Here is a 22,329-nt window from a genome sequence, read left to right as displayed (position 1 = left end):
TCCAAAAACATGCATGTCAGGTTAATTGGACGGTCCAATTTGTCCCTAGGTGGGAATGAGCGAGTGAGTTGTCTGTCTCTATGTGCGACTGGCTGGCAACCAGTTTAGGGTGTGCCCCGCCCACTGCCCGAAGATAGCTGGGATGGGCTCCAGCACCCCTGTGACCCTACTGAGGATAAGCGGTGCATATAATGGATGTATGGATGGATGGATGGACTTTGATGATCTGATTGCATGGTTGTTAAAAAAAAACCCATTAAAGTAGACTGCTTGTTACTCAGGATTTTTTAACTAGTACTACTTTTTTACTTTTACTGAAGTCTTTATCCGGATGACTACTTTTTACTTCTACTTGAGTCACATTACTCTCACAGAACAGTACCCTTACTTGAGTAAGATTTTTGGCTACTCTACCCTGGCATGGTTTGGTATAAAAACCGGATTGAAATAGGGGCGGGCAATTTAAGAAACTAAAATGGGAGGGAACCAGAAAGAGAGAGGTCAGAATTAGTAAGGCTATCACTTGATCGCAGCAGCCAACCCGCTTTTTTTGTGCGCTAGTGTGGATGTCGATGCTCTTTTAATGGTCCACTAATCTCAAATGCATTTGGCTGGCAAATTAATCCAAGCCTTGTCATAACCCAGCTCGAAAATCCCCTCTATCCCATATTCCTCTTTCCCTGCCTCTCTCTCACGGTTCCCCTTGCACTTTTTATCAGTATCCATCTCCAGATGGTATAGTGGAGGTAGGTGTGAGAGACGGCGGGCGAGCGAGAGAGCGAGGTTATGTGAGCGGAGCTTTCTCATTGGCTCACTGAAAAAGAGAGAGACTGCGCGATAGAGTGAGCGAGAAGGGGGTTTCATTTGTTGCCATAGTGAAAAAGTAGATTAAGCAAAGCGAGCGGCGATGTCATGATGGACGCTTGAGGGATGGCGTTCTTCTGCGAGTCCGCTCAACTGTCCTGCAAGCGAAGGTATGCTTTGCATTTTGTTTTTTGGATGAATAAATGACTGAATGACCTTTAGTGTCAATACAAGTATAACACAATTGGAGGGCTTGTACTTTTTTGTCCAAGTAGAAAAAATTAAAAAGGTTAAAATGAGCAAAAGCATAAAAACTTTTAAAGGACAATAACATAACAAATATGTGCATATTCACAGTGGCAGTTGTATGGAACATTATGCTTATGGACGCCTTAAATAGGAGTTCATGAGGTCAGGGTGGTAATGGTTTTCAGGAGGAAGCAGTTCCTCATTCGGTTAGTTCTTGCTCTGATGCACCTTCCAGAGGGCAGCAGGTCAAATAGCTGTGCACCTGAATTTAACCTGTCCTTGATGATGTTTTGGACTCTGCTGAGGCAACGAGTGGGGCAGATGTCCATCAGGTAAGGGAAAGGGCAGGCAAGGATGTGCTGTGCTGCTTACTCTGTCTTCTTCAGTTCAGCTCCCGTACCATGTGGAAGTGTAGTAGCTCAGCTGGCCCTCAATAGATAAGTGGTAGAAGGTCATCAGCAGCTCCCTATTCCTCCTGAGGACTCTTAGGAAGTGTAGCTGCTGGGCCATTTTTATGATGGCTGTCTGTGGTGTTTTTCTCAATATTCAGTTGGCTGTCAGGGAACTTCACATATTTCTTGATTTTTTTCTCACATATTCTTTAGCATGCGTTCAAATATTGCATCACGGATGCTGAAAAAAAAGAACCAGCAATTGGAGTTGGAAATGCATGTTTGCTCAATCGCCAGTGTTCTGACACAACATAATTCTGATAACTCTGAATAGCAGTGGTCATGGACCGGTACCGGGCCACACAGAAAGAAAAAATGTTGCTTTATTTATTGGCTTGAACCAAATTTATTCGTGTTTAATGTGCTTTTTTAAAATGAAATAAAAAAGATGTGTGTTAGACACACAGCTTTACAGTGGTATATCATCAGTCAAAAAATATTGCTGATCAAATTTGCACAACATTGGATGAAACGGGAATCAAACCCTATTCACAAATGATAGTGAATTTTAGACCACTAGGATTGTAGATGACATGGGAAAAGGCATCAGATTTACCTTATTATCACACTATTTTTACTCACTGTGCGATTATTTTGAAGACTTGGGGCCACTGTTAAAATAAATTATTGACAAAGTAAACTATGAACACAATAGTGAGATAACATTTATAATGGATTTATTCAATGTCCGTCAAGGTCAGATGCATCATCAGATACGCCAACAACTTTTTCCCCCTCATCCCGCTATTTTGCATTTATTCATATCTTTCAGGACAGTACTGATGGTAAAAATAGTGAAATAAAACCTAATGTCTTTTCCTATGTCATCTGCATCCCTCGAGGTCTACTGATTACAGAGTGGCCTTATTATTATTATTATTATTATTATTATTATTACTGTTATCATTATTATGTTGATGATTATTATGATGATGATGATTACTATTATTATTATTAGAATCACTAATGTTGTTATTATGAAGCCAGGCTGCGAGAACACTGTCAGAGATTACACAGGTCTGTGGTTCAAAAAAGGTAGGGGACCATTTCTGTACAGTGAGACTTTTTGGGAAATTTGTGATGAAAGCAGCAAGAAAGGTCTGCTTCTATCCTTTAATGAGCATGCAGAAGCAAGATGAATTATGCACAGTGGGCCAGTTGAAAATGTGTAATAAAATTGTCCGTAGCAAAAGTTAACTAACACTACAAAACATTTTACCCTGCTTAAACGTATTCCCAAAGTGCCACTTATTTTTTCAATAAGGCACAGAACGTGTTGCGTTCCTCCCCACAGTCATGCAGATATGTTGCATAATATTCCACACACAGGGGACTTGAGAAATTTAGTGTCAAAGTTGACCTATGTGGCTTTTTTTACTATAGAGCTCTGATAACATTGAGGAACAGAGCACTTTTGAAATGGCGAATCCCATTAAAACAACATAGGAGGCAGCTCTGAAACAGACTGTGATTGTAGTGAACAGCGATTGAATACAGCTCATTTCCACTTGGATAAATTGGAACTTTGCCTACCCTGTCTCTGGGGGCCTTGTGACTGTTTTGTCCAAGTAGCGTGCTGAGACCTCCAAAAGTTGTGTGGGGTCAGTTACCTGCCATCGTAACAGTGTGCGCTCCTTTTTTTCCTCTTTCTCCTTTCAGGTCAGGCAATTATGGCTTTTAGTTTTTGTTTTTCGCCACGTGTTTTGTGGTTGCTATGATATTGTCTGGCTATCTCCCTGTTAGCGTCAGGGCTGCCAGGAGCTTCCTCTTTTGTTTGTTCCCGGTTAGCCCCAGTTGGCAGCACACAGTATCTTGTTTGGCCGGCTAGCCGGCTAGCCTGCCGTGTTCACAGGTTTATTCCTAGCCAGGTTAGCATTTGTCGCTGTAGTCGTGGTTGATTCCGGGTTAACCTGGCTGCTCACTGTGAACGAGACCACCTACTACCAACAGGCTTTTCGCAGGGGTGGTTTATTTTGTATTTTTGATGACTTGGCTTATGGCTCGTCGTGACGTTTTGTGTTGAACGTTACGATTGTGATGAGAGTGTGTTGCTATTATCACGTCCGCCTCACAGTACAGAGGTCCCAGGTTTAATTTTAGCCAACACTCTTGCGACCTTCGTTCGGACAAGGGCTTCGGAAAATGAATGTGATTTTGGTGTGATTTTACGAGGACATTTAAATGTTCCACATGAATACACAGTGGATTTACGGTCATTATTTTCTCATGGTGTTATTATTAGAAATGTTAGAATTGTTATTGTTATTGCTATTGGTAGTTTAGAAAAAGTACGAAAATGTTTAATCGAGCCCTTGTTCCGGGCCGTGAAAATATTTTCAGACAATGAGCCGTGTTACAGAAAATGTTGCGAACCACTGTTCTAGATGACAGCTTCAGGGCACTTTTGATATCCCTATAATGAACCATACTGTGAACAATAGGGCCGGATCGCAACACAGACGTGAGACGTTGTCTTTTTCTGTTGTTGTAATTGGTGGTTGTCACGGTAACAGACCAAAATCGTTCCAGGAGAATTGGGGAAACTCCAGTGAATTGACGATGACTCTGATGAAACTCAAAGTGGACTGAAGGGTGAAGATTTTGCTTGACTGGTTTGTGAAAAAGTTAAAATAACAAGAGTACATTGTAAATATTTAATGAAGTACCGTCAACCCCCTTTTGCTCCTGGTATAAATTTTACGAATAATGTTGGCAAAAATATCAACTAAATTATCTTTCAAATGGGTGTCTGAAATGTTGTCAATGGTCACTGTGTTTTTTTTTATTTAGAGCACATGTCTTGTGGCCCCTGCACAGGAGATTTACCAATGTAAACATAAACTGGTCACTAAGTCACTGTTTACGTTTCTTCTAGTTTGGTGTAAAAATATCATGTTGTGTGTTTGTGGGCCAGAATCGGGGGGAGAAAAAAGCATAGTGATCATAAATTGAAGTGTTACAGGATACCAGTGGACACTTCTGATCAAAAAGAATTTTGGATGCATTAAAGCAAAACGATTGGACCAAGGCACTCATCAAAAATGCTCAGGTTTGCAGCGCACACTTCATCTCATCTCATCTCATCTTATCTCATCTCATCTCATTAGCTGCACCGCTTATCCTCAGTAGGGTCGCGGGGGTGCTGGAGCCCATCCCAGCAATCATCGGGCAGTGGGCAGGGGACACCCTGAACTGGTTGCCAGCCAATCGCAGGGCACGCAGGGACAGACAACTCACTCGCTCATTCACACATAGGGACAATTTGGACCGGCCAATCCACCTCAAATGCATGTCTTTGAAATGTGGGAGGAAACCGGAGTGCCCGGAGGAAACCCACGCAAGTACGGGGAGAACATACAACCTCCGCACAGGTAGGCTGGTAGCTGGCTTTGAACCCACACAGGAGGTTCCAAAGACCTTGGAACTGTGCCGCACACGCGCTAACCACTGCCCCACCGTGCTGCCCCTGATATGAAGTGTGCGCTGCAAACCCAACCTTTTTTTATGAGTGCCTCGGTCCAATCTTTTCACTTTCATGTATTTACCTCAACTCTCTTCCTTTTTCTTTGATTCTGGCACACAAGCACACAACATGACGACATTTTAACACCCAACTAGCAGATATGAAAGCTTGATTTCATCAGTGATTTGACAAGCGGGGAGATTTTTTTGCTTCCAGGCTGAGCCCCTCCCTCCGGATACTTCACAATGTTTACAAACAAATGAAAAGGTCTATCTGAGGTGAAAAAGTCACACACGGTCACGCACGATCAATTTGTTTCACTTATAAAAAGAAAGTTTTTTGTTGGGTTTGATCACTAAAATATTGTATATTTTCTCGTCAATCTGCCGGACATGAATTCCGTCTGCGTCACACTTGTTGACAAACACGGAAAGGGGTATATTGGGGACATGGCCCTTGTCTTAGAACTTTCCATGAGCATTTTCTACCTAATTGGGCAATGCACGAACGCATCGTCTCAGCACATCAAGTTGACAAGTGTGAAAGAGGGAATGTGCGTGTGCGCGCGCCCGTCTGTTTGGAGAAAAGGTTCCGTCAGGTGTGCGTGACTGGAAAACGGAGGACGCAAAAGATGATGCTGCCTTTGACATTGAACAAACCATTGATGCAACCCCCTCTCCCCTTATTGCAAAATTGTGACCTAATTATCAAGCAGAGCCGCGCGCGAGGAAAGGAAGCAAGGAGGTAAGACTTGAGCCCCGGCAGAAAATACAAACATAATTGTTATCAATTTCATATGCACGTGCACTCCTGTGCAAATTTTGCGTAGTTTATTGTCACCTTCGCAAAGAATATGAATGGCTACAGAAACGGATCGGCGTTTTGCATCCTGCGGGGAGAGAGAAGAGGTGGTTGGACGTGAATGAAATCCTGACGGTGGAATATTGATTTCACTCTTGTATGTTGTGCACGGAAGTCGCACCGAAGTGTGTTGCGGGATTTTGCAAGAAGCATGCTCTCTGATCGTTGCGGCTGCTGGGCGCAGCGCTGCAGCAGCCGTCTTTATTGCAATGAGTTGGAAATTATCTTTGAATTCGGGTGCAATTTGGGACATTTCTTCGTGAAGAAATTTGAGGTCAGCATAGCCGTCAACCTCAATCAAATGCTCCATTTACCCTTCAACAATCCTGTAAAATTATCCTAAAATCCCAATCCAAGACGTACCCAAAGTAAATTGAATGGTGTTGTTGAACCGTTCGGAGAATGTGGACAGTTTTGGTCTCTTTTGAAGGGTAACACACTGAGGTTTCGTCCCAAACTGAAATAATCACTGCAAATGCTACTAACGTTGAGTAATCTATTTTGGAACGCAAAGAAATTGAAAGTTTTAAGTCTCGCCTTATTTTTTTTTTAATCACATGTCTACAGAAGAGTGTAGCATGTTCATTTTTAGCTGGAAAACAGCTCGGACAATAGCATGATGCCTCACCTGGTCCCAGGTCAAATTTGGTCATCATCTGAATTACTAAACATTGTATTTTACATATTTTTCTAAAGGTATGTCAAAGTTTTTCCAAAAGCGGCCATTTGGAGACGGCTAGTTTAAAGCTCTAAAACCTCTGCAACCATGTATTTTACTTTGTCCACTTTTTAGACATTGTTAAAGAGTTGTAAATGTTTGACTTCTCTTTTAAGATGTCAATCACTGATTGTGCACATTTGCACATGATAATCGCCTGTACGAATGTATACCCAGTTGAATTTACACACGTTTATTTTCGGCTCTGATTTGAAAGCATATTGTAATATTGCATAATTTAATATTGGGAATTTTATTGGCTAACCAATGTGTCAATCAACATTTGAATCAGTCAATACTGGCTAAGTCAAAGTAGGTCATGTTGTCTTTTTTTCAATACAAGCACCTATACAATATCACAGGCAAAGGACCGTGAAAAAAAGCTTGCAATTGGTCAAGAGTGGTGTCAATCAAAAGGCCAGAGGCCTTATTGGAAACATATTGACGAGTCTGTTCGTTAAGGTGCAAAACGGACTGATTAAAACAAGGTTAGTCAAACGATGCAGGAATGCTTTTAGGCTGATTTTTTAAAAATTTATGTTATCTGTCAGCATTATCGTGCGTTTTGGAGTAAATATTTTACACAGTTGGATTTACTGGGCTGTTGTGAATGTTACAAGACCATGTTTGTGAAGAATCGTTTCATGAGTGGAATACTGTACGTCAATTTTTTGATGAGTTATATATAGTTTCCGGGTTTCTTGTTTCAGACTGATCATGATGTTTTTGTGATAAGTACATTTTGAAATGGTCATTATATCTTGAATTCCAAGAGTTTAAGCTTTGACATGATGGCGGGCCGTCGGAACGTTATGGGGTTAATGATTGGTTCCTTTGTAATGCGTTACTCCCAACATTGCCTTTGAAGTCACGTGCATTTTGGGACATTGCTTTTTGAAGAGATTTGAGATCAGGTTGAACTCAGGCTCACCTTGTCTGATCTTGCTCCCGCACTGCCAGCAGTTCGAGTCTACTCGGCTTTGGGACTTATTGGAGAACTGTTCGCTCCAAATCCTGTGGGGGCCATTCCCTGTGTGTTTGTAATACCCCGCTGTGTCTTTTATGGTGGCATCACTCTTGGTTATTGACCTGGGCTCTGTCAAGTGGGCAAAGAAGCAGATGGTGCCATTTACTGTCTGCTCATTACTTTTGCAGAACACATTTCGAGGAAGGATGAAATTCATTCCTGCATTGATATTTAAGCAGGGTTCTTTTCGGTTGTTTTGATATTGTTCTGATATTTTCAACCTTGATTCAATAAACTAAGTCAATTAATGTGGCCTATAAGCAGGGTTCGAACGGTGCTTAAAATCCTTGAAAGAGCTTAAATTTTAATGTGTTGTTTTCAACAATTGAAAAGCGCTTGAATTTTGGGTAGAGTGCTTGTAAATGCTTGAAACTGTTGCCATACTTCTCAACAAGTCTTCTTGAAAATCATTACATTTTTTTCTTCCCTTGATTGACTGCAGCTGGGATTAGTTTGTACAGCATTTTCTTAAGAAGCGTCATCACTCCTTAAGGGGAGCGTCTAAGAGGATAGATGCATGCTACAACTAAATGGAATATGTATCAATTATAGACTTTTATTATGGGCCATGCAAAAAACTTAGCGATTCCTAGTGGTAAATTGTAATGGGAAGAACTTCCTGCAACTGAAAATGTAAGCTAAATATTACTCATTTTTACACAACAACAGCGAGATCTGACTCAAAAACACATATATTTGCCAATTACTCAAGATCTAAAAATCCCATATCTTGATAATAACACATGCATGATTAAACATTGCATATGTAGTTCGCAGATATACTTGGCTCTGCAATATACATGATTCACATTGGATTGTTTTCTTTTTATAGTACTGGCGAAATTGAAAAATGGCTTTTAAAGTCCGTAACCCTGTATAAAGGCGATAATGAAATGATGAGAACATTAGACCTGTTGCTATGTTTTTCCAAATTTTGGACTATAAGAGACAGTGTGTATCATTTGTACACGAGATATTGATGTATAGTGTTGTGAATATTTCAAAGTCAAGGTCAGCTGTATGTGTCCCACATAAAGGTTTTCTACAGCTCCTGAGATGATAATGATTCATTATTATTATTGATTTATTATTGAATCGTTTGATATTTTTTTATATTTGTCCTTGAAAGGTGCGGTGAGTCATTTGAGGTGTCCTTAGAAAGTTGAAGTTAACAATGCCTGACAGAGTACAAAGAGCCCTTACATTTTCCTACTGCAACTATCTGCATACAGTCTAAATACCAACCCAAATCTCCAAAACGATAAAAAAAGAAGTGTTTCTTCGAGTGCTTCCAGGAAATGCATGTACCTGCACACACATCACAAGGAGCTTGACAGAGGCTGCATTGGCAACACAAGCCAGAAAATGGTGTCAGCGAGTAGAAAAGTTCCAAATTACGCACAGTACTTTTAAAGAAAGTGTATTTTTTTTGGTTCATAGATTTTTTTGCACTCTCAAAAGGCTGGGCAAAAAAATGAAAAGAACAAGGCTGCAGTTTGGTAACTTTGTGTCTTTGTAGCTTGTATTCCTCCTTGTGCTTAATAGCACCCGTAGCACTACGCTATATTTAGTGGTCAAATATTACACATTGTCCCTTAAACCTTAAGCAAATTGTTGGAGAATAATACAAATATCTACATTTTTCTATATTTGGCAGTTGTCAATTAAGTCACCAAATGTAGCAAACATAAATGTTACATACCATTGCTTTATTCCATTTGTGTTTCAGCAATTAGGCAGTCTTTAGACCTTCACACTTGAATGACTGTTAGGGTGATAAACGGAAATTGCGTTTTGTGATTGTGCTTTTTGTGAGCAGTTGTTTTAATAGCCCAGAAACAGCATCTCACCCCCACATTCCCACCCTCACCCATAAATTGTGCAATGCATACTCACAGGCCCCTCAAACCACTTTATGTGGGTGACTCATTGGCACAAAATGACTTAATCGGAAGTTAATAATAGACCTCAAGTGTAGAACACGGGTATAGAGAAACTATGGCTTGCAAGCCACATATGGCAAGTATATAAGGTTCAGAAATGAAATGCTACCCGTGCAAATTTCCTCTGTAGCGTTCCAGTTCTGATAAGCTTAATGTCGAGTTTGGGGCGTACATAACCGAAGCAACATAAGATGTTTGGTCCAGTTTGTAAAGGGCACAGTCTTAACTATAGTTTACAGTCAAGGTGTCACAACAACAGACTTGTTTTGGCTGTATGGCTATAAAAACCCAGAAACGCCAGTCAAGCACACATAGCAATTTCATTGGGTGAGCGGTAAGGGTTGTTGGATCTCTGCACACGTAGCATGCTCCCCTCTCTCTGACACGCACCCACTGGGCTGAATGGAAATACATCTATGAACTTTTTGTTTGCATTTTTTTGTGACATTTCTACAAAAGAACTCTTCTTACACGTTGTTGTGAAACCATCATATATGAAAAAAATGAAGGTCAAAATGAGTCTCAACTATCATAAGTAACTGTGGGAAGGAGAAAAATTTGAAATTGCATATTTGTTGTTAAGGGACACAAGCTCTGGCATTATTCTTATTTCATACAATTTATGAAATCGTCAAACGTCACACAGTGTAATAAAATGCGCTGAAAAATTAGTTTTTGTCTGGAGAGCGGGTTTGCCGGGTTTGCCAGTTTTGCCAATTTTTTTCTTGACATATACGATATTGTTCTATCTCTCCCCCCCAAAAAATCTAAATATTTTGCCATCATGGCTTTTTGGTTCAAAAGGGTTCCCAACCCCTGGTGTAGGATTTAATTCAATCTAGCTGGAAAGTGACTGCCACCCTTGAACACAACATGTCCATTGAAAAAAACCTTAACACTTTTTCAAAATCACGTTTGAACATGATGCTCTTCTGTTCCTTTTGAATGTATTTGGAGATGTTTGCCCGACAGAGAAACAAAAGGAGAGTGGGATAGAGTGTGTGAAAAGCCTGGAAATGAAACAGCACAAGTTTGTGTTCTGACTGAGTGGGTTTGTGTGTGAAAGAAGAGCACACTTGTTCATTACTAGAGCAGCGGTTATATCGGCTGCCTTCCTGACACCGTCATGTTAATTACAGTTTGCCAGACTGTCCCCTGTTGTATTTTTTTTAATTGCACTTTTTAATTTTTCATAAATGGAACTCTCTGGCACAGTGGTAGCACAATGTTTGAGTAAATTTTTTTATCCACCACATATTTTTTAAGTAGGCGATTTGAATTTGGGATCCTGATCATTTTTGCATTTTTAGCAAACATACAATGTCCTTTTTTCATGCCAGAATTTGCCCTGATTTGTTTATTTATTGCTTATTATTGATTCCTCCTACCTAATGGGTTTCATCCAGAACAGCTTTCCTACAAGTAATGTAAAAGCAGATAGGTGCAGTGAAAAAAAGGCACAAGGGCTCTTTGAATTTAGTTGGGAATTGTTAACACAAACTTAACAGTAGAGGTCGACTATCAGCACTGATATTGGGGAATTTGACGGATATCGGTATTGGCATTTTAAAAAATTTGACGGGTTGATTATTTAGGCTCAAATATAGTCGAGCCTTTCTCTCCTGCTCTCCTGCCTTTTGTCTCACACGCTACCCACCCCACGTCTTCTGATTGTATAAGCGTCGGATGGGAGCCACTAAAGCAGGAAGAATAACGTTAGAGCAAAGTAAACATTGGCAGCTTTTGCTAACATGCCTGTGAGTCAAGACCACTGATGATATTGAGATTTAAAAAAAATAGTGGTAGAAAATCCTGTGTGTGTGTGTTGTAGAGAAAGCCTAAACGCTATAGTTAACTTGTTTTAGGGAAGCATGTTCAGGGGGATATTTATATATTAGCTCTTATCATAACATTAGTTTGTCAATCAAGCGTTTGTGTTTGGGATTGTGCAAGAGCTTAACGAGCATGTGTAAGTGGAAGACTGAGTGATTAGCTGTTACCATAACATTAGTTCACTAATCTGGCGCTAAAACAGTATGCCCATACTTTTCAATCCCCCAGCTCCGTTGAAATTTCAATGCACTTTTTGTTTAAAGGTAATTTGTCATGTTGGTTGTATCGACATATTCATTTATTTATCATAGAACATTTCAGGGAGCTAGTTATGTTTTTATGTACCTTTACATGAGTTACTGCTAAGCCCAATTTTATTTCCTGCACTGTTAGTTTTTTGTTTAGGTGAAAGATTAGTCATGTTAGGTGTAAATTCTAATTTGCTGTAAAATGTTTCAGGGAGATATTTAAGTATTGATGTATCTTTATATGAGTTGCTGCTAAGCTTTGATATATTTCCTGCACTGTTAGTTTTTGGTTTTAATGAAAAATTAATCATGTTAGTTGTGTTGAAATTCAAATGTACAGGGTGTCTCAAAAATATGTACCCACTCTTTTCATGTGTTTTGCGACGTTTGCGCGTTATCTGGACAATAATGGTCATCACTTTGAACATTTCTTCAATTACATTTGTCTCATGTATTCGATGCTATTTCACTTCACTCTATGTTCATAAATTAATGTTTTCTCGTCATTCTAAGAGTGAGTACATTTTTTGAGACACCCTGTATTTACTGTAGAAGGTTTCAGAGAGCTATTAGTGTTATTTGAATTTATAACAAATATTATTCTTTTCTTTTTGCATTACCAAACATTTCTTTCATTGTTTATAAGCTTTTGGAACAAATGAATATCGCCTCCAAATATCGGTTATCAGCCTGCTCTTAATACCCATAATCTGTATCTGTATCGGCTCTGAAAACCCCATATTGGTCGATATTTACTTTATAAAGAACATTTTCTACTTGATCTTTATTAAGGCCGTCTCAAATAACGCATTCCACCTTAAAAAACACCCAAAAGATCCATCAAAGTCTCATTCAACTCAATTTCACGTGAGACTAATACTAATACCTTTATAAGGATATCTTTGTAAGAAGTGATAACCATATTATTTACAACTGAGTCAGTTTTTGTTGTGTCAAGTTATAACGTTCTTCTCGATTAGCCCAGTTAATTTCTGTTCATCCAGATTTGCAATGTTGTAGCCATCTCTGGACCATTTAAAGTGGTTTAAGTTAATTGTTTTAAATTCATCCCACAAAGACCCGCAATTTCTAAATGTTAGTACAGACAATCACCTTCCCCCAGGTACATTTAAAAGAAACACCAAGATCACCACTTGGAGGTCGTCTTAAGTTGGCCAATTAGTGGAGGTACTTGAAGGCTGGCTTCCAATAACAAAAATGGATCAATGTGTGTCATTTGTCGAGTGGTAAATAAATTGCATACTTTGATTATAAACCTTTTGCGAACATCCCGATCCGCCAGCATCTACACTAGGGGTGTCAAACTCATTTTAACTCAGGGGCCACATGATAGAACAAACATTCTGTCGGGGGCCGGACTAGTAGATTAAAGAGAAAGAAATAAAGAAATAAGAGAAAGAGTGAGGGAAAAGAAAGAGGGCGCGACAAAATAAAGACAAAGAGAGAGAGGGAGAGAGCGGGAGAAACAAAAGATAAAAAGTCGTGAGAGAGGAGGAAAAGAAACAGAGAGGAAGAAAGAAATGCAAAGAGGAATAAAAAGACAGAAGGAGAGAAACGAGAAAAGAAAGCGTGAAGGATAGGAAGAGAGAAAGAGAAAAAAGGAAGTTAGAGCAAAAGAAGTTAAAAGACACAGAGAGAAAAAGAGACCAAGAGTAACAAAGAAAGAGAAATAGAGAGACAGAGAGAGTGAAAGAGACAGAGTGGGAGAAAAGGGGTGGAAAAGAAAGAAAGAGAAAGAAAACGAGAGAGAGAGAGACAGAGAGAGAAATAAATAAATACAAGTACAGTGTCTTTGTTCGAGGCACCTGGCTTTGGCAACATCAAGTTGACATATTTGAACCTGCAGCTTGTTTTTGTCTTGCGCTTCTCTGAGTGTTGTCTCGCGGGGCGGATTCAATCCCATAGCGGGCCTGATTTGGCCCGCGGGCCGCCTGTTTGACCCCTGTGATCTACACCATGTCAGAAATTCTCTTTCTATTGAAATGGAAATCCAAACGTTTTGTGTTTTATAGAGGCGACGTAAAAGTCCATTTTTAAATCAGTGCGCAAGTGTCTTGCGTAATAGCATTATTTATGCATTTATTACATGTTCTGTGTGAGGTGATGTTCATGTCTGATAAGTCACAGTGAGATCTCCAAATACATGAACCCACTGTACAGGATATTCATCATTTGATTAGCAACATTTAATGTTTTGTTTAAATAATAGGATTTTCCCCTAACAGTATACAAACTATAGTATTAGGGTCTAACACACTTCCTACAACCAGAAGGGCCCAACAGGGGTTTGAACTGGGCACAGGTGTGTCCAATCACCACACACATGTGCCCAATTATCCTGCACACTGAAAAAAGTACATTTAGATCTGCACACATTTGTTGGGTCATTTTCATTTTTCACTTTGCCTGCGACTGTCATCTTGGTTTTCATTTTCCTTTCTTCTACCACACCAGTTTTTTTTCTTTTTTTTTCTGGTTTCTTTGTTATTTTATTTCACGTGTTTTCCAGTTCCAGTTTTGGTCTTTTTGTTGTTCAGTGAACCCATGTTTTTTGCTATGTGGTACCTTCCTTAGTTAAGAAATACCATCCCTCTGAGTGAGCACCCCTGCTTCCAGGTTCTGCCTCCCCATCATGGGTCCATCATCCACCAAACCCTATCTTATAGCAGAGAAAAAACTGACTTTTTCAATATTATCGTCTTAACCTTACTTATAAATGAAGTCTATGCGCTAGCCCTTTTGAATAAAAGTATCTCCCTCTCTCTCTCCCTCCCTCTCTTTCGTTACACACATAGGGGAGACCCTTCATTTGAAATACATCTCATAACGCCTCTATGACAATGTTGTCTGCATCAGGAATATTTTGAGAGTAGTTTTCTTCCAAGTCTTCTGTGTTGATTCATATATGCGCTGTACATTGATTTTGTACAACTGTTTCTAGATTTTTGCAGTCAATCTAAAATATATTTCAATTAATTATTCATTTTTATATCCGTTTGTATTTAGTTTTGATTTATTTTGCTAACAGTTTAATTGTAATTTTATTGTTTTTAGTTTTCATCCTCCATAGGGGCTCTGATAGGTTAGGTGTTTTTCCTCACATCGTTTCTCTGGGCCTCGCCATGTCGTTTCACACAATTCTCAGGGAGGTGAGCATGTTTGTGAGTGTGCCTAATAGTATTTCTAGATATGGTTGGGAAGAAAGTGTGGACGATTTCTTGGTACTTTGAGTGGCATTTATTCTATGAATGAAATGTGCTCGATACAGTAATACCTCTTTTTTTAGGGGTTGCATTACAAAAAGGATCCAGGATAATCAAAATCCGCGCGTAAAAACCTTTTATTTACGCTATTATCAAATACTCTACAAACCGTTCAACAAATAAAAGTACTTCACATAGAAAACGTTTTTATTATTTTTGTTTTTTTCACAAATAACTTCTGCACTGTCAAATTCTAATTTTTGAATACTAACGATTCCAAAAAGGGGTTGAAACTATATTAGATAGGTTTTTCCCATCAGGAGGACGTTATTGGAAAACAAAGATGTGGCATACACACGCTTTCATCTTTTTTTAGCATGTTGAGAAGTTCAACTTTGTGTTCCTCTCCCTTTTAGGCCAAGCACAGCTGCTTTTGACTGTCCAGAGTGTTTTGTTGTTATAATGGCTTTTGGAGAAACACAAAATTGAACAATATTTACATATACGTAATGTAGATTCGTTAAGCTGTTTAACATATGTGAACAACTTAGATCCCAGCTTTATTGACACACAGGCAGACATAGGCATAAATGGGGCAAAGCGACTGTTTAGCCAATCAGAATGCAGATCACAATGCACGATGAAAATCGGCTAAGTAGCAAAACCGTGAAAAGGAAACCCCTGTACAGTGAGGGATTAATCATTACGTTTGTAAGGTATTATCTTTGGGACAACATTCTAATTTAAACCGTTTCTTTTCTTCACTTGCCTTCCCTAGGTGGAGCACAATATTAAAACAACTGAGTTTGCGCACAACGACCCTTTCATTGAAATATCACCTGTTTTGCAATGTCAGAAAAGGATGAAACAATTTCAGAACATGTGCATTGAATAATATTCTTCAATTCAATTATTTACAGTGATTGTCGCACTGGGTGTGAAGGTGGGGTTTGGTGTCATTTCACATTTGTGAAACAAATGACCGTCCAGGTTACCTTGACATCAGAACCGGTTTCCACCATTATCAAAGCCAAACCAAAGTTCATCTTATGTTGCCAGGTATCAATTGGTGTCTTTAGGGGAATTCTATCAAATGACAATAACGGCCATTTGCCTTAAGTTCAATCTACAGTCAAATTTAAGCCAACCACGTTGGTTTTCTATCTGAATGGTACCAGCCAAGATCCCAAAATCTATCTTTGTTTTATTTTCTTATCCTTGTTTTGTTCTGTGTTTAATTAATGTTTCCTTTGTAGATAATAAGTAAATAATATTTCTTAAATCCCAGAGTGTTTGTCTTCATTAAAGTATGATAAACTATCAAAAACGGTGTAAAGAATTCACTTAAAATTGTTTTGTAGTTAATCCTTCAAATGAACGAAAAGCATTCTCTTGATAAGAATGTCTAAAAACGTATGTTGTGCTCCAAAAAGGCGAAATGAGTTTAAAATAATGAAGTTGTCTCTTCAATTTAATTGCTCAATTGATTATGCGTTCAAAGAATTTATTGACCACCCAAATTCACTTCATGTCAGAATGGAGCAGTGTTTAACAATAACACTTTATTGTCTTCTCTATTTTCAGGTTCATGTGAACATGTCTGTCTGCTGCCTCTTACTTTGGACACTAGCTCTGGATCTGGATGCAGTTCATTTATTAAAAGTCAATCAAGATTTTCAGGCAAGACTCTCTGTGTGACGAACCAAATTTGAAGCTGAAAACACACCACAGAAAAATGAGCTAAAATAGCACAAAAGGAGTGTGCTTGTGCTATGGCCAGAAAAACTGTTTCCAGGACAAGTTATCTGTGACAGCATCTTTTCATTTCAGTTTTGGAATACAATCACAACAGAGCAAGATGATCCCGTGGTTGCTCCTGCTCTTTGCACTCAAGCAAACAGACTCTTCCCAGTCTAGTGAACGGCGAGTTGTAGCCCACATCCCTGGAGATATTATTATCGGAGCGTTGTTCTCTGTGCATCATCAGCCTCCTGCAGACAAGGTTTCTTTCAAAATAATCTGTATGTTTCACAATTTAACGCCTATATGAGGATTACTACATAACACTTTCCTTTCTAGGTTCACGAACGCAAATGTGGCGCGGTTCGAGAGCAGTATGGTATCCAGCGGGTAGAAGCTATGATGTATACGCTGGACCGCATCAACGCAGACCCTCACATCCTTCCCAACATCACCCTTGGGTGTGAGATCCGAGACTCCTGTTGGCACTCGGCCGTGGCCTTGGAGCAAAGCATTGAATTCATCCGGGATTCGCTGGTGTCTTCCGACGAGGCTGAGGAATGGGGTGGTGGACACCCTTGGGGGGGTGGTGGCGGGGCGGTGACGGTGAAGTGTTCCGACCCGTCTGCCACTCCTATGCGAGGGAAAAAACCCATTGTGGGGTTAATTGGTCCTGGGTCCAGCTCAGTAGCCATCCAGGTCCAGAACCTTCTCCAGTTGTTCAACATACCCCAAATTGCCTACTCTGCAACTAGTATGGATCTTAGTGATAAGGTAAGACAGATTCTCCTGAACATTATGGCACAGATTCTTACTTTTCTCTCATTTTTGCAGAGTCTTTACAAGTACTTTATGAGAGTAGTGCCGTCAGATGCCCAACAGGCAAGAGCTATGGTGGACATAGTCAAAAGATACAACTGGAGCTACGTGTCTGCAATTAACACTGAAGGTAAAGAATCCTTTTTTTCATGTGACATTAAATGTGGGGTGCGCTGTTTGATGTAGATTATTTTTTTTAAATTAAGAACATCTTAACAATATCAGAGAGAGTTCAAAGAGCCCTTATAATTCCACCTATCTGCTTTTATTCTACTTTTAGCAAAGCTGTTCTGGGCAAAACACATTAGGTAGAAGGAACGATGGGGCCTGAGAGTGGCATCAGGCTCGTCAATACGTTTTTGTTTTTTTCTTCTATTTGTTAGTGTAGTATTAAAATGGTGAAATTAAGAATAGGTCAAATAGTCCAAACGCCAACCACAAACCCAAAGAAGATGAAAAAAAAAGTATCAGATTTGAAAGAAATGCACATACTTGGACGTGCAACATAAAGAGTTTGACAGAGGCTGTAATAGCAAATATAGGGTATGCCAAAAAAATGTGTACTGATTTTAGCAGCTGACCACTCAATCATTTATTCCTGTTTTATAGACTGAAACCATTGAACTGAGAGATAGCAAGCAGACTTGACTTTGAAAAAGAAAATGTATTCTAAAATGCTCCCTGTGGTAAAGTTACAGACTTAAACTGTAATTTTAAACTGCAACTACAGCAAAACAAATTCATTTAACACATTATATATACATATATCCTGTAATTGGATTATTGAACAGAAATAACTGAAACATACTCCATTTCTGAGACCGTCCTGTATTTTGTTCATGTATGTGGGCTGGAAGAGGCATGCTGACCTTGGAATTGATATTCAAGGTCAGGTGTCGCTTTGCAAAATGCAATCAAGGCACACAGAGTGAGAGAGGGATGGTGTAAGAAAGAAGATTGCAAAAAGGGAGAAAAGGGATATATTGAGTGTGGGGGGGTGGTTGAGAATTGGGGCTGTTTGTAAGAGGAAACGAGGATGGAAGGGAATATGGAAAAAGGCAATGATATCAGTGTGTGTAAGTGTGTATTTGTGAAAGCGTGTGCCGTTGTGGTTTACATAAATTAAGTGCTTCGAAAGATAAGAGGTTGTAACTGCAGACTGTGGAAGGGCTTGAGGATTCATATGTTCATAACTGTATTTTACGGACTATAAATCGCAATCTTTGGCCTGTCACAGAATCAATGTATAAAATGCATGTTAAAGAGGTCTGTGAACAGAAATCTACACCTTTTGAATGGACACTGAAATACAGTGAAAATTCAGTTCTAGTGAGTGATGCTACTCTGTACAGAGAGATGGTTGTAAGCCTACCTTGCTATGTAAACTAGATTTGATCTTTGTTTTATTGTAAGCGAACTGTCCCAATATTTTAACGAGCCCACAGTACAACAGTGGGCCACTGCCACTCACTGGCAGTGAGTGTTAAGTACTTATGTATAAGTATTATGCTACAATTCTGATTTGAGAAAACAGGCTCTCAGGGATGCTGATTGGACAGCAGATATCACTGACCGTTGTATCACGACATGTTACTGTGTCACGCTAAATGAGAAATGGCCATTGGTCTCATGGAAGATCAAAAAGGAACCAACAGTAGTATTGTCCACGTGTGAGGCAGAGTACATAGCGCTAGCTGCAACCATCCAAGAGCGTTTTCACCTTGTACAGCTGCTTATACACATGGATGCATGCAACTATGTTGAAACCCATTGTCTAAGAGGACAATCAAAAAGCATTAGCAAAGAACCCAGTTAACAGACAAAGATGTGAACACAAACATCAAATACAGTTTCATCAGATTGATTGTGTTATATGGACACATCTGTTTACTATACTCAAATGGTGTCTGATGTACCAAACCAGTAACCAAAGACAAGATGTTTGGATTTGTAAAAAAAATTGTTAGAGACACACCATGCTATTGTAAAAAGTGACAAAGCACTCCTATTTTGTGTTCTTTCTTATATTTCAAAGGATCTTGTAAATGGAATACCTGGAACAAAGTTTGATTTTGAGACAATGAGATGTTTTTGATTCAATGTTTGACACATTAGAGAAACCATGTCAGTGATAACGTTTTGTTTGTGTTAATTGATTTTATTCCCTCCATATTAAATTCCTCAGGGGAGAGCTAAGGAGTGTTGGCCTATATTGTGCTTTCCCAGCTGGGTGTGTTTGAGTGACACATGTCCTACCCCATGATTTGTTAATTGAGTGGAAGACCTTGTATATACAGTGCATCCGGAAAGTATTCACAGCGCTTCACTTTTTCCACATTTTGTTATGTTACAGCCTCATTCCAAATTGTATCAATTTAATCTCTTATCTCAAAATTCTACACAAAATACTCCATTATGACAATGTAAAAAAGTTTTTTTTTTTTTTTTACTTTTTTTGAATTTATCAAAAATAGAAAACTAAGAAATCACATTTACATAAGTATTCACAGCCTTTGCCATGAAGCTCAAAATTGAGCTCAGGTGCATCTTTTTTCCACTGATCATCCTTGAGATCTTTCTACAGCTTAATTGGAGTCCACCTGCAGTAAATTCAGTTGATTGGACGTGATTTGGAAAGGCACACACCTGTCTATATAAGGTCCCACAGTTGAGTGTGAATGTCAGAGCACAAACACCAAGCAGGAAGTCAAAAGAACTGTCTGTAGACCTGCGAGAAAGGATTGTCTTGAGGCACAAATCTGGGGAAGGATACAGAAAAAATTCTGCTGCTTTGAAGGTCCCAATGAGCACAGTGGCCTCCATTATTCGTAAATGGAAGACATTTGGAACCACCAGGACTCTTCCTAGAGCTGGCCGGCCTTCTAAACTGAGCGATCGGGGAAGAAGGGCCTTAGTCAGGGAGGTGACCAAGAACCCGATGGTCACTCTGTCAGAGCTCCAGCGTTCCTCTGTGGAGAGAGGAGAGCCTTCCAGAAGGACAACCCTCTCTGCAGCAATCCACCAATCAGGCCTGTATGGTAGAGTGGCCAGACGAAAGCCACTCCTTAGTAAAAGGAACAAGGAAGACCGTCTGGAATTTGCCAAAAAGCACCTGAATGACTCTCAGACCATGAAAAACAAAATTCTTTGGTCTGATGAGACAAAAATTGAAATCTTTGGTGTGAATGCCAGGCGCCATGTTGGAGGAAACCAGGCACCGCTCATCACCAGGCCAATACCATCCCTACAGTGAAGCATGGTGGTGGCAGCATCATGCTGTGGGGATGTTTTTCAGCAGCAGGAACTGGCAGACTAGTCAGGATAGAAGGAAAAATGAATGCAGCAATATATAGAGCTATCCTGGATGAAAATCTGCTCCAGAGCGCTCTTGACCTCAGGCTGGGGCGAAGGTTCATTTTTCAGCAGGACAACGACCCAAAGCACACAGCCAAGATCTCAAAAGATTGGCTTCAGAACCACTCCGTGAATGTCCTGGAGTGGCCCAGCCAGAGTCCAGACTTGAATCCGGTCGAACATCTCTGGAGAGATCTAAAAATGGCTGTGCACAAACGTCTCCCATCCAACCTGATTGAGCTTGAGACTTATTGCAAAGAAGAATGGGCAAAACTGCCTAAAGATAGGTGTGCTAAACTTGTGGGATCATATTCAAAAAGACTTGAGGCTGTATTTGCTGCCAAAGGTGGATCAACAAAGTATTAAGCAAAGGCTGTGAATACTTATGTAAATGTGATTTCTTAGTTTTCTATTTTTAATAAATTCAAAAAAAGTAAAAAAAAAAAAAAAACTTTTTCACGTTGTCATAAAGGAGTATTTTGTGTAGAATTTTGAGATAAGAGATTAAATTAATACAATTTGGAATGAGGCTGTAACATAACAAAATGTGGAAAAAGTAAGGCGCTGTGAATACTTTCTGGATGCACTGTATATGTGTGACCATTCCCTGAAAAAAAGAAAAATTACTTTGTAAGCGTTAAACGCTTGAGAGATTTGATTCCTCCTGTATGCCGGTCAATATCGATCCGATACTGATTATTTATTTTTATTCTAGCGCATGTGCGGCACAGTTCATGCCATAGGAACCTCCTGCGTGGGTTCAAATCCAGCTCCAGACTTCCTGTGCAGAGTTTGTATGTTCTCCCCGTGCTTGCGTGGGTTTCCTCCCGGGACTCCGGTTTCCTCCCACATTCCAAAAAACATGCATGTCAGGTGAATTGGCCGGTCCAAATTGTCCCTAGGTGTGAATGAGCGAATGAGTTGTCTGTCCCTGTGTGCCCTGCAATTGGCTGGCAACCAGTTCAGGGTGTCCCCTGCCCACTGCCCGATGATTGCTGGGATGGGCTCCAGCCCCCCCCGCGACCCTACTGAGGATAAGCGGTGCAGCTGATGAGATGAGATGAGATATATATATATATATATATATATATATATATACCAGAGCCACATCCCCCTAGTGGGAGGTGGCTAGAGTCAAGAACACATTCACATTTCTGACTCTTTCTGGGACATTACAGAGGAGGGGATTCCCAGCCCCCTTACTAAACCCAACCCAACTGATGTCTCATCTCATCTCATCAGCCGTACCGCTTATCCTCATTAGGGTCGCGGGGACCCAACTGATGTGTTAGGAGTCATTAGGTGACTAAATCCCCCAATTTCAACCCCTAATGCCAAGCACCAAGCAGGGAGGCAATGAGTACCAATGTTGTAAGTCTTAGGTATGACTCGGCTGAGGCTTGAACCTGCAACCTCTCAGTCTCGGTGCGGGACTGGGAGGTTTGTTTTTACCATTGAATAATTGAACTCCTCCCCCCTGAGTTACAGCTTCTTTTTTTGGAGATAACTACAATACAAATTTAAAGAGTATAAAGAAATATATAAATCTTTGCATTACAAATTAAAGATTACAATTACATTATTTCACAACAAA

General features: G+C 39.8%; 1 protein-coding gene across 2 annotated transcripts in view; it reads left to right on the top strand.

Annotated features, from left to right (window-relative positions):
• Nucleotides 1-897: 897 nt before the first annotated feature.
• grm5b (glutamate receptor, metabotropic 5b) overlaps nt 898-22,329 on the top strand; it is a 103,566-nt gene continuing 82,134 nt past the window's right edge. The window contains exons 1-5 of one of the 2 annotated variants that reach the window (XM_088346434.1): nt 898-974; nt 16,407-16,502; nt 16,653-16,824; nt 16,902-17,336; nt 17,397-17,511. In XM_088346434.1, coding sequence (XP_088202560.1) covers nt 16,681-16,824; nt 16,902-17,336; nt 17,397-17,511 — 694 coding nt within the window. In that variant the 5' untranslated portion in view covers nt 898-974; nt 16,407-16,502; nt 16,653-16,680. Of the gene's footprint in view, nt 975-5,537; nt 5,713-16,406; nt 16,503-16,652; nt 16,825-16,901; nt 17,337-17,396; nt 17,512-22,329 lie in introns of those variants that run through there. The other variant, XM_088346433.1, reaches the window with a different exon arrangement.

This window comes from Urocampus carinirostris, chromosome 10, assembly GCF_059441175.1.
Source record: "Urocampus carinirostris isolate Australia breed hairy pipefish chromosome 10, RoL_Ucar_1.0, whole genome shotgun sequence".
In the NCBI taxonomy this organism is placed as follows: Eukaryota; Metazoa; Chordata; class Actinopteri; order Syngnathiformes; family Syngnathidae; genus Urocampus; species Urocampus carinirostris.
Note: the sequence above shows the minus strand (reverse complement) of the source record. Positions and strands in the feature narration are given on the sequence as shown.